Genomic DNA, 14,559 nt, shown 5'->3' with positions numbered 1-14,559 from the left:
GGGGTGGGGGTGTCCAGAACTAGAGGGCACAGGTTTAGGGTAAGAGGGGAAAGATATAAAAGGGACCTAAGGGGCAACTTTTTCACACAGAGGGTGGTGCGTGCATGGAATGAGCTGCCAGAGGAAGTGGTATCAGCATTTAAAAAGCATCTGGACGGATATATGAATAGGCAGGGCTTGGAGGAATATGGGTTGGGTTCTGGCAAGTGGGACTTGATTAGGTTGGGATATCTGGTTGGCATGGACGAGTTATACCGAAGGATCTATTTCTGTGCTGTACAACCTTATGACTGTATGATATGCAGGAGGCTGGAAGAACAGCAAAAATAGACAGCATCAGGAGGTGGAGAAGTCAACGTTTCAGGTGTAACCCTTCTTCAGAACTCCTACCTTGGATTCCAGCATCTGCAGGTTTTTTGTCTCCCCCTAAAATAACGCAAGTTAGGTACCTGCCCCTGTAAATAGTATGTGTTTCCTTTAAATAGCAGGTGTTAGATGGCTGTCCTTTTAAGTAGCACAAGTTACGTACCTGTCCCTTTAAATAGAGCACATTGACTGCCCTTCCTTTGAGATAGCACAGTTTAGATCTCTGTCCCTTTTAACAGATTGTTAGACCCCTGACCTTTTAACTAGCTCAAGATAGATGCGTATCCCTTTGAATACAGTGAAATTGATGCCTTTCCATTGAATGGAGGATTTAGATATCTATCCTTCTAAGTAGCATGAGTTAGATTCCTGGGTGAAAGTAAAGACTGCAGATGCTAGAGATCAGAGTCAAAAAGTGTGGCACTGGAAAAGCACAGCCAGTCAGGCAGCTTCTGAGGAGCAAGGGAATCGACATTTTGAGCACAAGCTCTTCATCAAGCTGTGCATTTCCAGCCTCACACCTTTTGACTGAGTTATATTCCTGTCTTTTTAATAGTGCAAGATGAATGCCTGTCACTTTAAATCGCACAAGATCTAAATCATGCTCTTCAAAGCCTATCCCTTTAAATGGCAGGAATCAGCCACCCGGCCATTTAAATACAAGTTGTCCTGCCATAACATATGTTTCTTGTTTAGATTCCTGACCATTTAAATAGTGCAACTTATACACCTTTCCTTTTCAATAGCACATATTAGAAGCCTGTCCATTTGAGTATTGCAAGAGAGATTCACAGTCCTTTAACTAGCGGGAGTTATATCCCCTCTCTTTAAATATTGTAAATTTGATGGCTGTCCCTTTAAATAATGCTTGTTAGAAGCTCATGCCTTTAAATAGTGCAAGTTGGTTGCCTTTCCCTTAAAAACCTCAGGTTAGATGCCCTTGCTTTGAAGAGCATGAATTAGATCACTGTCCCTTTAAATAACATCACACAGGTTAGATGCCCATGCCTTTTAATAGTGTGAGTTAGACCCATGTCCATTTAAATAGTATCAGTTCAACGTCTGTTCTGTTAAATAGAGGAAGTTAGCCACTTATCCCTCTAAAAAGCATGAGTTAGATATCTATTTAAATAATACAATTTGGATGCTTGTTTCCTTTAATAGCACACATTAGAAGACTGACCTTTAAATAGAATGAGAGATTCTCCGTCTTCTAATAAGTGGGAGTTATGTGCATATCCTTCTAAATAGTGTGAATTTGATGCCTGCCCCTTTAAATGGAGCTCATTAGATGCCCGTGCTTGTAAAAGTGCAAGTTGGATGTCCTTTCCTTGAAATAGCACAGTTTAGATGGCCATCCTTTTTAATACCATGAGTTAGATCACTGTCCCTTTAAATAAAGTGGGTTTGACACCTGTCCTATTAAATAGAGGGAGTTACATACCTGTCCCTCTAAGTAGTGTGAGTTAGATACCTGTCTCTTTAAGGAGCATAATTTAGATGTCTTTTTCTTAAAAAGCAGGTATTAGATATCTGTCCCTTTAAGGATCAGGGGCTAGATGACTGTTCACTTAAATAACATGTGGTTGATGTCTGGCCCCTTAAATAGCGTGAGTTAGAGGCCTGCCCTTTAAATAAAGCGAATTAGGTATCTGGCTCTTTAAATGGTACAAGTTCAATGCCTGTTCCTTTAAACAATGAAATTTAGATGCGTCTCACTTAAAGAGTGCAATTTGGTTTTGCATACCTTTAATTGGCATGAGTAACTCATCTGAATCACTAAATAATGCAAGTGAGATGCCCATCCCTTTAAAAAGTGCAGGTTAGTTGCTGTCCCTTTAAATAGGGCAAATTAGATGCCTATATCTAGAAATAGTGAGTCCCATCCCTTGAACTAGCACAAGGTAGATGCCTGTCACTCTTAAAAACATGTTAGATGCGCATCCCTTTAAATATGACTAGCTGGACGCCTGTCCCTTTAAATAGTGAGAGTTAGATACCTGTCCCTTTAAATAGACAAGTTCAATACCTGTGCTGTTAAATATTGAGACTGAGATGCCTGTCTTTTTAAATAGCACGAGTTAGAAGCCTGTTCTTTTAACCAGCACAAGTTAGATGCCTATCCTTGTAAACAGCATAATTGGCACAAATTACATGTCTGTATCATTAAAGAGTGCATTTTAGATACTTGTCCCTTTAAATACCACAGGACTGATGTCAATTCTTTTAAATAGTGGGAGTTAGGTGCCTGTCCCTTTAAATAGCACAAGTTCAATGCCTGCATTGTTAAATACTAGGACTGAGATGCTTGTCTCTTTAAATAGCACAGTTTAGACGTCTGTCTCTTTAAATAGTGGGTAATTGATGCCTGTCCATAAGTATTGGGGGCTAGATGCCTGTTCACTCAATCAGCACAGGGAAAAAGCCTGGGTCCTTAAACAGCATGAGTTAGAGGTCTGCCCTTTAAGTAGTACATGTTAGGTACCTGTCTCTTTCAATAGTGCAAGTTATAAGCCTGTCCCTTTAAATAGTGTGTTTTACATGCTCGGCACTTAAAGAGTGCAATTTAATTTTTCATGTCTTTATTTGGTGCAAGTTATATGTCTGTGCCATTAAATAGGGAAAGTTAGATGCCTTTCCCTTTAGAAAGCACAGGTTAGTTGCCTGTCCCTCAAAATAGCTTGGATACCCGTACCTCTAAATACGAGTCAGATGCCTGTCACTTTAAAATGAGCCTGGTACTTGTGTCTGCTTTTAAATAGTGCAGGTTAGATGCCCATCTTTTTGAATTGCCCATTTAAGATTCCTAGCCTTTTGGCTAAGATCAAGTGTAGTATCTGTTCCTATTAATTGGTGTCAAGAGTGTGGTGCTGGGAAAGCACAGCAGGTCAAGCAGCATCTGAGGTGCAGGAAAATCAACATTTTGGGCAAAAGCCCTTCATCAGGAAATTCTTATCAGTTTGGTGTTGAATTGCGGGTCATTTGAGCAATTGAGATCGTCGCTCGATCGTAGATGGATGTTGGAGAATCCTTGATTGAGCTGACCTGCTCTTGGTGGATCTTCATGCTGGCTTTGGCCTGACGCCAGTTAAGGGAAAAGCCAACCTGGAGCTATGGCCTCAGCAAGTACCCCTGACCCAGGCCAGGGAGTCCGGAACACAGTCAGGATGATTGTGAAGAAGATGGAAGAAGGCAGACCCATAGATCAAACCTTCTTTGCGCAGAGGATCTTACTGGATTGTGGTGGGTTCCAAGCAGCAGACACCAGGATTTCCCTGGTGGTGGACATTTTGATGTGTCCTTCAGGCGTGTGAAGTGATGTGAGTGTCTCCTGAAAGTATTTGAAGAGAAAGAACATGAGACTCTCTTTTCCATCCTGTCTGTGGTGCCATTGCATGTCCTCCCTGCACAGAGGAGGTGGGTTGTTACAATTCATATGTACAACCCCCACATCTCAGCAGTAGGTGTCCTGACCTTCCTTGGAAGGTACATGCAGCTTGGAGGATACAGCATGGATGTCGCAGACCCTTTTGGAATCTGGACCAGGAGGTCAAGGTGACCCTGACGGTGGAAGCCAGAGGGAACATCCTCCACCCACACTCCAGCTTCGTGATTGGAGGGAAGAGGCTACCTGAAGTATGAAGCCTCGGGTATGCAGAATGGAAGGCAGGGTACATGGCAGCAGGCTGTAAAGTGACCGTGTAGGAACTGCAAACAGGAAGGTCACCTGACCAATGACTGCAAGGAGTCTAAAAGCTGTAACCTGTGCAGGGGAAGTGGGCCACATGTACAATGCCTGCCCAAGATGGTGGAGTGAGGGGCACTTGTGTTCAGATGGCCAGTGGTGACAGTGTGAGCCATGGACCCCCAAAGATCAGCAAGGCACCACCATCCAGTAAGGGAACTGAGACAAGAGGCACCCAGAAAGAAAGACAGGCTGGAGTGGAACAGATGGTAGCCGGCACAGAGATACAGCAACCGACCCAAGCTCCCGCTGAGCAGACAGAATCAATGGAGGAGGATGAAATGAATGAGGGGTGGGGAGTGGATACCAGTGAAATACAACAAGAAAATTAAAACCTGGCAGGCCCCTAGAGCCCCACAGCAAAGTGGAAAGAGACAGCTACATGAGAATGACACTAACAGCTCCACTGATGGCGAAGAGGGGTGGAAGGATGGCCATCATCAGAAAAAGAGGCGGAGCACCACAGGGGAACTGGAGAATAGTGTGCCCTCAACTTGGAAACAATAGACACTGCTCCCCTACCCCCCACTGTGAGGGACTGGTAAAGCCCAGTCCCCATCTGGTGAAAATTAGGATGTAACCACTGCACCACAGTTCCAGGCAACTGGGAGCCGTGATTCTCTCACAGTCCCTCTGTCAGATTCAGAATTGGACTCTGCTGACCTTGTTCTCACCATGATGACACTAAGGAATGCCCCCAGGGAGGATCTGAGCAGCTACTTCACCCCTGTGAGGGTCTAACAGTTTGCCCACACCACAGGGATGTAGACAGCCTTATAAACTTTAAAATGGGTATTAAAAGGGCCAGCATTAACATACATAACGATCAATCTTCCACATGATGTGTCTCCACGTTGGTTTTCCAAGCCAACGTTAAAGCAGATGTACTGTGCTGCAGGAGTGTGGAATACCGCCGCCTCAGCAGCAGTAGGAGATGGTCAAGCTTGTGGGCCCATGGAGCTTCAATCCGGTCAGGGGGATATGATAATTACTTCCCCGGCCTGGGTGTCCTGCTGCGAGGAGGTATCTTTACTATCTCCGCAGTTAAGGAGATGGTGGGTGGGCGACTCTTTGTAGCAGACGTTACGTACAGAAATGCTCCTCTGAAACTAATTAATGTGTACACCCCAGTGGGAATGAATGAGTGGTTGGCCATCTTGCAACAGCTTTGACTGTTGCTGGCTACGTCCAGGCTGTTCATTCTGGCCGGAGACTTCAACTGTATCATCATTGCAGACAGACGATCTGGTTGGGGGGTTGGTGGGGGCAGTAAACTGGATGCCACATCCAGAGTCTTGATGGAAACAGTCAAAGATGCCAAGCTGCATGAAGTCTTCAGCACCCCACAGAGTAGTTATACCTGGACATGGCTAGGTTGGTCTATCCACTTAAGGATAGATTACCTATTTATGTCCCGAGCGTTCTCGGTCAGATCCACCAACATCAAGCTGATGTTCTTCTCTGGCCACTGCCTCCTGCTAGCTGACTGTCACCTACAGGATGACCAGCAGGCTGGCAAGGGAATGCGGAAGCTGAAGGTGAAATTGTTGACTGCAGAAAACATTGAGGAGCTCAAAAGAGATTACACAGGTTGGAAAGTCATGAAGCCCCTCTTTGAGCCCCTCAATGGACTGACGGGAAATGGTCAAAGGGAACATCAAGAGGTTCTTTATCCCCAAAGATGTGCAAAAGACAAGAGAGAGGCGGGGAAAACCCTCCAAACTCCAGAAAGGCATGCAGAACCTACTCCCGCTGCAGGTGAGGGGGGTCGATGTCAGAGAGAATCTTCAGAAGGTCAACAGCCAGCAAACCTCGCTCTTTGCCTTGGAAACCTCCAAGATAATCTTCTGGTCTGGGTCTGCTTTGTGGGGCAAGATGGGACATGCTTACATTTCTCTTCCTGAAGGTGCACAGAGAGCTCAGCAACCTGAAGGAAAATGACAGCTCGGTAATGTCATCTCAGTCTGGCATCATGACGATAACAAATCATTTTATGCCAACCTGCCTGATACAAAACCCACAGACAGAGTGGCTTCTCAGTTGTTCCTGTTTTCTATCACAAAGGTCTTAGATGACAGTATGCAGGAGAGGCTGGACCAGCCGCTAGCTCTTGATGAGCTGACCGAAGCACTTAAGTCCTTAGAAAAGAATAAAACAGTTCTATTCTGCTATCTGGAAATTGATTGGCCAGGACCTGCTAGAGGTGTATTAAAGTATGTTTCTGGCAGGTAGCATGTGTGAATCCATGAGGAAATGGATCATTATCCTCACCTACAAGCAGAAGGGAGAGAGGGAGGAAATTAGAAATGTGGATTACAAAATCTTGTCAAAGGTCATTGCCAACCAGGCCAGGTCTGCTCTGGGATTGGTGATTCACCACAACCAAACTTGTGCTGTACCAGGCAGGAAGATTGCTGAGTCTCAGTCTCCTCAGGGATATAATCACCAACATGCAGGACAGAAGGGTAGATACTTGCCTCATCAGCCTGGACCAGGAGAAAACCTTCAACAGGATATTGCGCACCTATATGTGGGGTATGCTCTTTAAAGGGGCGTTGGGGCCAAAATCTGCAATTGGATCTGACTGTTAGTGTAGTTTCAGTCAACTGGTGGAATCAGAAAGCTTTTCAATCAGATCTGGAGTCAGGCATGGCTGCCCACTCTCCCCCTCCCTTGTTTGTGTGCTGTATAGAGCCATTTGCCGAGTCCATCAGGAAGGATGTGAGCCTGACAGGGGTGACTAATCCTGGCAGCGGGGTCCTACAGGTTAAGGCCTTCCTGGACATGGATGATGTTGCCATTTTCTGCGCAGATTTGCTATCAGTGCACAGACGAATGTGCATCTGCGACCAGTTTGAACTGGCCTCGGGGGCTAAGGTAAATTGAGGCAAGATTCTAGATTAGAGTGGTGCTGGAAAAGCACAGCAGTTCAGGCAGCATCCGAGGAGCAGGAAAATCGAAGTTTTGGGCAAAAGCCCTTCATCAGGAATAGAGGCCTGACGTCATGGCGTGTATTAAATTCATTGATGTGTGGGCGGAGGGGGATGAAGGTGACTCCTTTGCTGAGGACTGATCATTCATCCTCAGTGAGGTGGAGGTCTGGGGAAATGGTGAAAACTCAGCAGGGCTGGGAGCTGGGACCCGGGACCCAGTTTGGGTGTGGAGCTGGGAGTGGGGGCGAAGCCTGTAACTGGAGTGGGTGTGGTGGTGGAGGGAATGGGGGTGCAGTCATGAGCAGGGGTGGCATTCCCCTCAGGGTTCTGGGGGGCGGGGACGGTGACAGTGGAATCTGCGGGGGTGCTGGCGTGTCAGCAGAATGCAGGTGAGTGGCAGTGGGGGTGGAAGTGGTGGTGAACACGGCAGTGGGTGGGAGCAGAAGTCACTGAGCATGTGATGTCAGCAATGATGTGAGGGGCGGAAGTGATGTCATGTGTGGTGTATAAGGAATTGTGAGGGGCACAAGTGCCTGTGGAAGTGGCAATGATGGGGGCGGAAGTGATATCATCGATCACTGTCGGGATGGTAGCTGCACCAGCTGCATGACTAATGGTGTCTGAGCAGTTCCAGAGGCTGGGGGAATCTTCTGGAATGTTTGATAAAAGTTTGTTGTACTTACAGTTTTTGATGTTTGAGATGGTGTTGAAATACTGTTTGTTGAGAGTGTGAATTCTCCTGAGAATATAGTACAGAAGAGGTCCTTTGCAATTCTGAGAGAGTGTGGCCCTCAGCTGAGGCAGGGCTGACTGTAGAGAGGGTAGGTGCTTCTCTATTGCTGCAAGCATGGAGCAGAGGATCTCAAAGGAGAACCATTGCTGGTGTTTTTGAATCTGTAGTCTGTACTGTTTGTCCTGTTCAGATCTGAACTCTGCTGTTTTAAAGGCAAGAGCGAGGTCATTCTCCATGGTGGGTAAAAACCTCATCATCAGGTGTGGTACTCTCAGTGTTGTCGTTCATAGTGCAGGTCTGGCATATTCCCCGAACCTGTGCTGCCGTAGTCACCTTGGCCATCTTCCACTTCACTTCTGAAGGGACACCATGGACAAAGGGGGAAGAAAACACACCCAACGCTACCCTCATCCTGATGGCCACATCTGTGTGTGGCTGCCTCAAGCTGTGTATGGATTCCCAGTACTCAAACACCAAGTGTCACTACGTACTGAGGTTCCATCCATGTCAATGCTACAGTACACACCAATGACTCTACTTCTTCAGAAGGCGAAGGAAATTTGGCATTTCTACAATGGATCTTACTGATTTTTATAGCTGCACCATAGACAGCATTCTATCCGAATGCATCACAGCTTGGTATGGTAATTGCTTTGCCCAAGACCACAAGAAATTACAGAGAGTTGTGACTACAGCCCAGTCTGTCACAAAATCCAGCATTCCTTCCATTGACTCCATCTATACATCCCACTGACCCGGGAAAGCAGCCAACATAATCAAAAACCCCTCCCATCCCAGTTATACTCTCTTCCACCTTCTTCCATTGGGCCGATGATAGAAAAGTTTGTAAACATCACGTAAACATATTTAAGAAAAGCTTCTTTCCTGCTGTTATCAGACTTATGAACGGACCTCACAAATATTAGAATTGATCTTCCTCTGCATCTTTTCTGTAGGCGTAACACTACATTCTGCATTCTGTTCTCTTACCCTGATATACTGAAATTGGCAGAGCAGATGAATAGGATAGTTACGAAGCCACATGTGACATTTGTTTTCATCAGATGTGGCACAGAGAATAAGAGCAAGAAGATAATGTCGGAGTTGTACAGTGCATTGGTCAGGCCACAGCTGGAGTACTGTGTGTAGTTTTGGTCACGTCCCTACTGGAAGGATATGATAGAACTAGATGGGGTACAGAGTAGGTTCACCAAGATGTTGACTGGGATGGAGGAATTGAGCTATAAGGCTTGGACTGTTTTCTTTAGAGCGGAGAAGACTCAGAGAGGATCATGCTTGAGGTGTACAAGATTGAGAGGGGTGTGGACAGAGTGAATTGAGAGCAGATGTTCCCCTTGGTTGAGGGGTCAATCACTAGGGAGCATAGTTTTAGGGTAAGAGGCAGGAGATTCAGTTGAGATTTGGGAAAAATCTTTTTCACTCAGCAGGTGGTGGGAATCTGAAATGTTGTACCTGGGAAGGTAGTGGAAACTGGAATTCTTACAATTTTTAAAAAAAATCAGTGAGTACTTCAAATATCATATTCAAGGATATTGGATAATTGCAGGAAATTGGGATTAGCGCACTTTTACTGGTAGTTGTCAGTGCAGACTTGATGGGCCGAAGAGCTTTTCTGCACTCTATGAATTCTACAAATCTGTGAATCTTGTGTCACAGTGGTAGTGCCTCCCCCTACCGCCAGACCTAGAAGGCCCAGATTTAAGACCCACCTGCTCCAGAGGTGTTTAATAACATCTTTGAACAGGTTGATTAGGAAAAATAGGTTAATGAAAATTTAGAAGGATAGGCTACTTTCTAACTGGGGAAAGACTTTGGAAATCTAAAACACAGTGGGACTTAGGAGCACTAGTTCAGGATTCTCTTAAGATTAACATGCAGGTTCGGTTGGCAGTTAGGAAGGCAAATATAATATTGGCATTCATTTCAAGGGAGTTGGAGTACAAGAGCAGAGATGTACAGCTGAGGCTGTATCAGGCTCTGATCAGACCACATTTGGAACATTGTGAGCAGTTTTGGACCCCATGCCTGACCATTTAAATGGAAGTTAGGTACCTGTCCTTTTAAATAGCACAATGTACATGTTTGTTCCTTTAAATAGTGCAAGTTAGATGCTTGTTCATTTAAATTGTGCAAGTTAGATGCCCCTCCATTTAATTGGCTCAAGTTCAGTGCCATTCTTTTAATCAATGGATGTTAGATACCTTCCTTTCAATCACACAAATTATATGCCTGTCTCTTTAAATAATGCAAGTTGAATGTACTTCACTTTAAATAGGATGGTTTTATATATTTACCCACTTAAACAGCGTTAATTAGATTCCCATAATTTAAATAGTGGGAGTAAGATGCCTGCCTCTTTAAATAACACGTATTGCAAGATTGTTCTTGTAAACAACAAAGGTTAGATGCCATCCCTTTAAATAGCAAAAGTTAGATAACTTTCACATTAAATTGCTCAAGTTACATGCCTGTCCCTTCAAATAGTGTTGATTAGATGCCTGTCCCTTTTAAATAGTGTGAGTTGTATGCCCATCACTTTAAAAAGTGCAAGTTGGAATCCTGTACCTTTAAAAATGATAGATGCCTGTCCCTTTAAATAGCGTCAGGGACTTTCCTGCTCCCTTTGTATAGTACAAGTTAGATGCCTGTAGTGGTGGAGTAATTAAAATGCCTGTCACTTTAAATTAGCACATGTTAGATGCCTGTCCCTTTAATAGCACCAGTTTGATACCCATCCCTTTAGATAGTGCAAGTTAAATACCCATTGCCATTTAGATGCTGGTTCTTTTAAAGTGTTGTATAGCCATCACTGTAAATAGCACAGGGTTGATTCCCATACCTTTAAATAGTGTGAGTTAGATGCCTGTCCCATTAAAAAGAGCAAGTTAGATACCTGTCCCTTTAAATACTGCATGTAGGATGTTCTTCCCATAAGCTAGTTTCAGTTCAATTCCTGTCCCTTTAAATAAAACCAGTTAGATGCCTGCCACTTTAAATTCTGCAAGTCACATAGCTGTCCCTTTAAATAACCCAAGTTGGGTACCCTTCCCATTAAACAGTGCATGTTCGAGGTCTGTCCCTTTAAATAGCACAAGTTAGATCCCTATTCTTTAAATAGTGTGAGTTTGGTATCTGTCACTTTAAATACTGTAAGTTAGGTTCTTGTCCCTTAAATCGCACACATTCGATGTCTGTCCCTTTAAAAAATGCAAGTTACACACCCTTTAATTAGGCATCGTTCCTGTCTTTGTTTCTCAGATTGCCAGCATCTGCAATTCTTTGCTTTCTTTGTGTATTCCATACAATGTTTCTCAAGAACAAAAGAGTCTTACTCTGCTAAGGATCAGCTAGCAACATGGGAGACTGAACAGCCAAAGCCCGCGAGACAGGGCAACCTCTAACAGTGTAGTGTGTAGTCCCTCCATACCCAGGAGAAAAAAAAGAGAATCTCTCTAGAAGCTTGGAAATAGCACAGCGCATGATGATGGTTCAAAGCCAACATTGACATTACAGACTCCAGCCTCCAGTGTCTCTGTCAAATCGAGAGTCTACCAAGTGCAAACCCATCCATCCAATCAGCATATGCTGGTCACAATGTTGAAGGAGATCCCTCAGCCCATTGTGTCTGACTGCCTCTTTGCAAACACAATCCAAAACAAATGGCACTGTCCTTCTCTCTGCCTGAGCTGAGTATTATTCCCAAATCAATTGCACTACCCTGTTCTCTCACTGTCCACGCTCCCTACCTTGGCATCATCTCAAACACAAGTTGGCTTCCCTGTCCGCAAAAAGTTCTGTCTCAATCCAAAACTAATTACATGCCCCATCCTCTTCCCTTTCTATTTTTCTGATTTAACATATGCACTGGTCTTTCCTAACCACTTGCTGCATGTATTTCATGTTCCGTTGCCTGGTTATGGAAGGAGATTTAATCTATTCATTGAATGTCAATACAGTCTGAATGGCCTACTTCTGCCCCTTTGTCCTCTGGTCTTGTGCTTTACTGTTTCTCAATAACAAATTTAACTTGTGACTTCTTTTCAGTAACTCCCTAACAGATGAGTATAATCTCACTGTTTATTCAATCAAACCCTTTCATTGGCTTCATTAATAAGAGCAGGGAGATGATATTGAATTGATATAAAACATTTGTTAGACCTCAGCTGGAGTATTGCATAGAGTTGTGGGCATCACATTATAGGAAAGATGTGAATGCATTGGAGAGAGTGCAGAAATGATTTACAAGAATGGTTCGAGCAATGAGGAACTTCAGTGATGAGGATAGATTTAAAAAGTGGGACTGCTCTTGGACAGAAGGTTGATGAGATCTGATAGAGGTTTTCAAAATCATGAGAAGATTGGATAGAGCAGGTAGGAAGGAACGGTTCCTGCTTGTAAAAGGAAAAGGAACAAGAGGGCATAGATATAAAATGATCTCCAAACAAAGCAAGGGTTACACGAGGACAAACTGTTTCACACAGCGAGCTGTTAGGGTATGGAATGCACTGCCTGGAAATGTGGAGGAGGCAGGTTCAATTGAGGCATTCAAGAGGCCATTAGATGATTCAATGGATGAAAGTAATGTGGAAGTATTTGGGGGAAAAGGTATAAGGTTGGCATTCTGTAATGATGCCCATTTAATGAGTCAGTGCAGGCAAGATGGGCCAAATGGCTTCCTTCTGTACTGTGATGATTCTCTGAGTCTGTGAAGGAAAACCCCTCTGTTAAACCTTTTATTAGTCAAGGTGCAAACTACTAGATTATGTCTCATCTGAAGTGAAAAGGTAAGGCACGTCAAACTGAAACAATGGGATGTTGCCAAGATTCAGTTTTAAAGATCAGTGGGTTACAGGAAGAAAGGGATTATCGGAATAAAGAGAATGAGAGATGCAATGCGTTTTGACTTTAAAAAGGAGGATACTTGAAGCTGCTCAGTTTTGAAATTCTATATTTTCATCCTTGTTTTCAAATCTCTTCACACCTTGCCCCCTCCCTAACTCTATAACCTCCAGATCCCTAAACCCTCCTTGATTTCTTCTGATTCCAGCCTCTGGTACATTTTAATTGCTCCACCACGAAAGGACACACCATCAGCCGCCTGGGGCCTTAAAGTCTGGAATTCTCTCCCTAAACCTCTTGGTCTATCTTCCTCTCAGATGTTCCTCCCCCTTTGACTGACTATTTGGGCACCTATCCTAATAAGGATGTATCTCAGTGTCTGATAATGTTCCCATGAAGCTGACTTGGAACACTGCACTGCATTAAAGGTACTGTACAAATGCTATCATTATTGTTGTTGGAAGACATTTGGAAATTCTTCTTTAGATCTGAACACAGTGCCATGGGCTGGCACTGTAAGCCTGATAACCACCAGGTTGGGAGCTCACTCAGGCACAGCCAAAGGTCAACAAATAGGGAGCTAGCACGTACTCCTACCTTTAACATACCGCACCTCATGAAATATGCTTGCGGATCCAAAGTCGATCACTTTCACACGGAAAGGAAATCGCTTCTGGTCAATGATCATGATATTCTCTGGTTTGAGGTCAGCGTGGATGATTGACAGGTCCTTAAGTTTCTGGAGTGCTCTCAGGACCTGGGTGGTAATTGTCCGTATGTGCCTGGCTGGGAGAAGGGCAAAGTTGTTCTCCTTCTGGAACTCAAATATGTTCTGTTCCATGAGCTCAAACACCAAGTATGACTTTACGTCATCATGAAAACACTCGTAGAATCGGATGAAGTGGTATTGGTCAGGGTCCACTGACCCCAGTACTCTTAACATTTTTAATTCGTTTTTGATGATACGAGCTCGGTATGAGTCACTTTTGAGGATCTTGATGGCAACAAAATGGCCGGTGCTCCTCTTCCAGCACTTTGCCACCTCGCCAAATGTCCCTTTGCCCAGAATCTGAATAATGTCATAGGTGTCTGTTTCAGAATGGATGACAGACATTTTCAGTAGTCTTCTGGCCTTCGCCCTCTGCCTCAGTTGAAGATCAGCCAACTGGTATCCAACAATAGAAGCTTTAGGGTGTAATAATGGGGCCATTGTTACCAAGCCAGGTTCTAGGTGCTGTTGCCCAAGGCTCCCAGAGCCTGAGGAACATCGACACAAATATGGATCAAGAATGGCATCACCTCTGACAACAACTCTAGTCAGAGCTACCTTCCCATCTCACAATGTATCTATCAGTAGAGAACAGCTCTTGCGAAATAACTGCGAGTGAATTTCTCTTACACTTGATATCAGTAAGCCTGAGCAAACTATTGCAGTACTGCCGTGTCCAACACATCATTCCTGGACCGAAAGCACATATTCCTTGTACTGAGGTAAGAAGGTTGACCTGCTTACTTGGGGCATGTTTTATGGGAAGACTAACAACTTCCGAATGGTATATCTCCATATGAGTTAAACGTGGTGAGGAAGAGAGGCTGAGAATTGTCAATTTCCACTCATTGTCAAAATGTTTCTACCATTCCCAACATCAGTTTCATTAAAGTGGCATCTTGATGTTCATCATCAAGCTGCTCCATTGACAAATTATTTGTCCATGAAAGTTCCTACAGCGCATTTAATCTAGGAATTAATCCATAACTATTCTTTTTATCAGTGTGAACATTGTTTACGATGTTTAATCAATCTCTCTTGCCCAGAAAGCAGATAATTGAGTTTTGCAAATACTGGTCAGAAACAGACCAGTCAGACTTTATACACAGCTTGTGTTCCACTGGAGTTTCCTCCCAACCTGCCTTCCTTCACA

The 14,559-nt window shown here is 44.1% G+C and overlaps 1 protein-coding gene across 1 annotated transcript in view; it reads right to left on the bottom strand.

Annotated features, from left to right (window-relative positions):
- LOC132836642 (homeodomain-interacting protein kinase 4-like) overlaps window positions 1-13,751 on the bottom strand; it is a 33,189-nt gene extending 19,438 nt beyond the window's left edge. The window contains exon 1 of the mRNA XM_060856033.1: window positions 13,235-13,751. Coding sequence (XP_060712016.1) covers window positions 13,235-13,751 — 517 coding nt within the window. The remainder of the gene's footprint in view (window positions 1-13,234) is intronic.
- Window positions 13,752-14,559: the final 808 nt, after the last annotated feature.

Source organism: Hemiscyllium ocellatum, chromosome 47 (assembly GCF_020745735.1).
Source record: "Hemiscyllium ocellatum isolate sHemOce1 chromosome 47, sHemOce1.pat.X.cur, whole genome shotgun sequence".
NCBI classification, from domain to species: domain Eukaryota; kingdom Metazoa; phylum Chordata; class Chondrichthyes; order Orectolobiformes; family Hemiscylliidae; genus Hemiscyllium; species Hemiscyllium ocellatum.
Note: the sequence above shows the minus strand (reverse complement) of the source record. Positions and strands in the feature narration are given on the sequence as shown.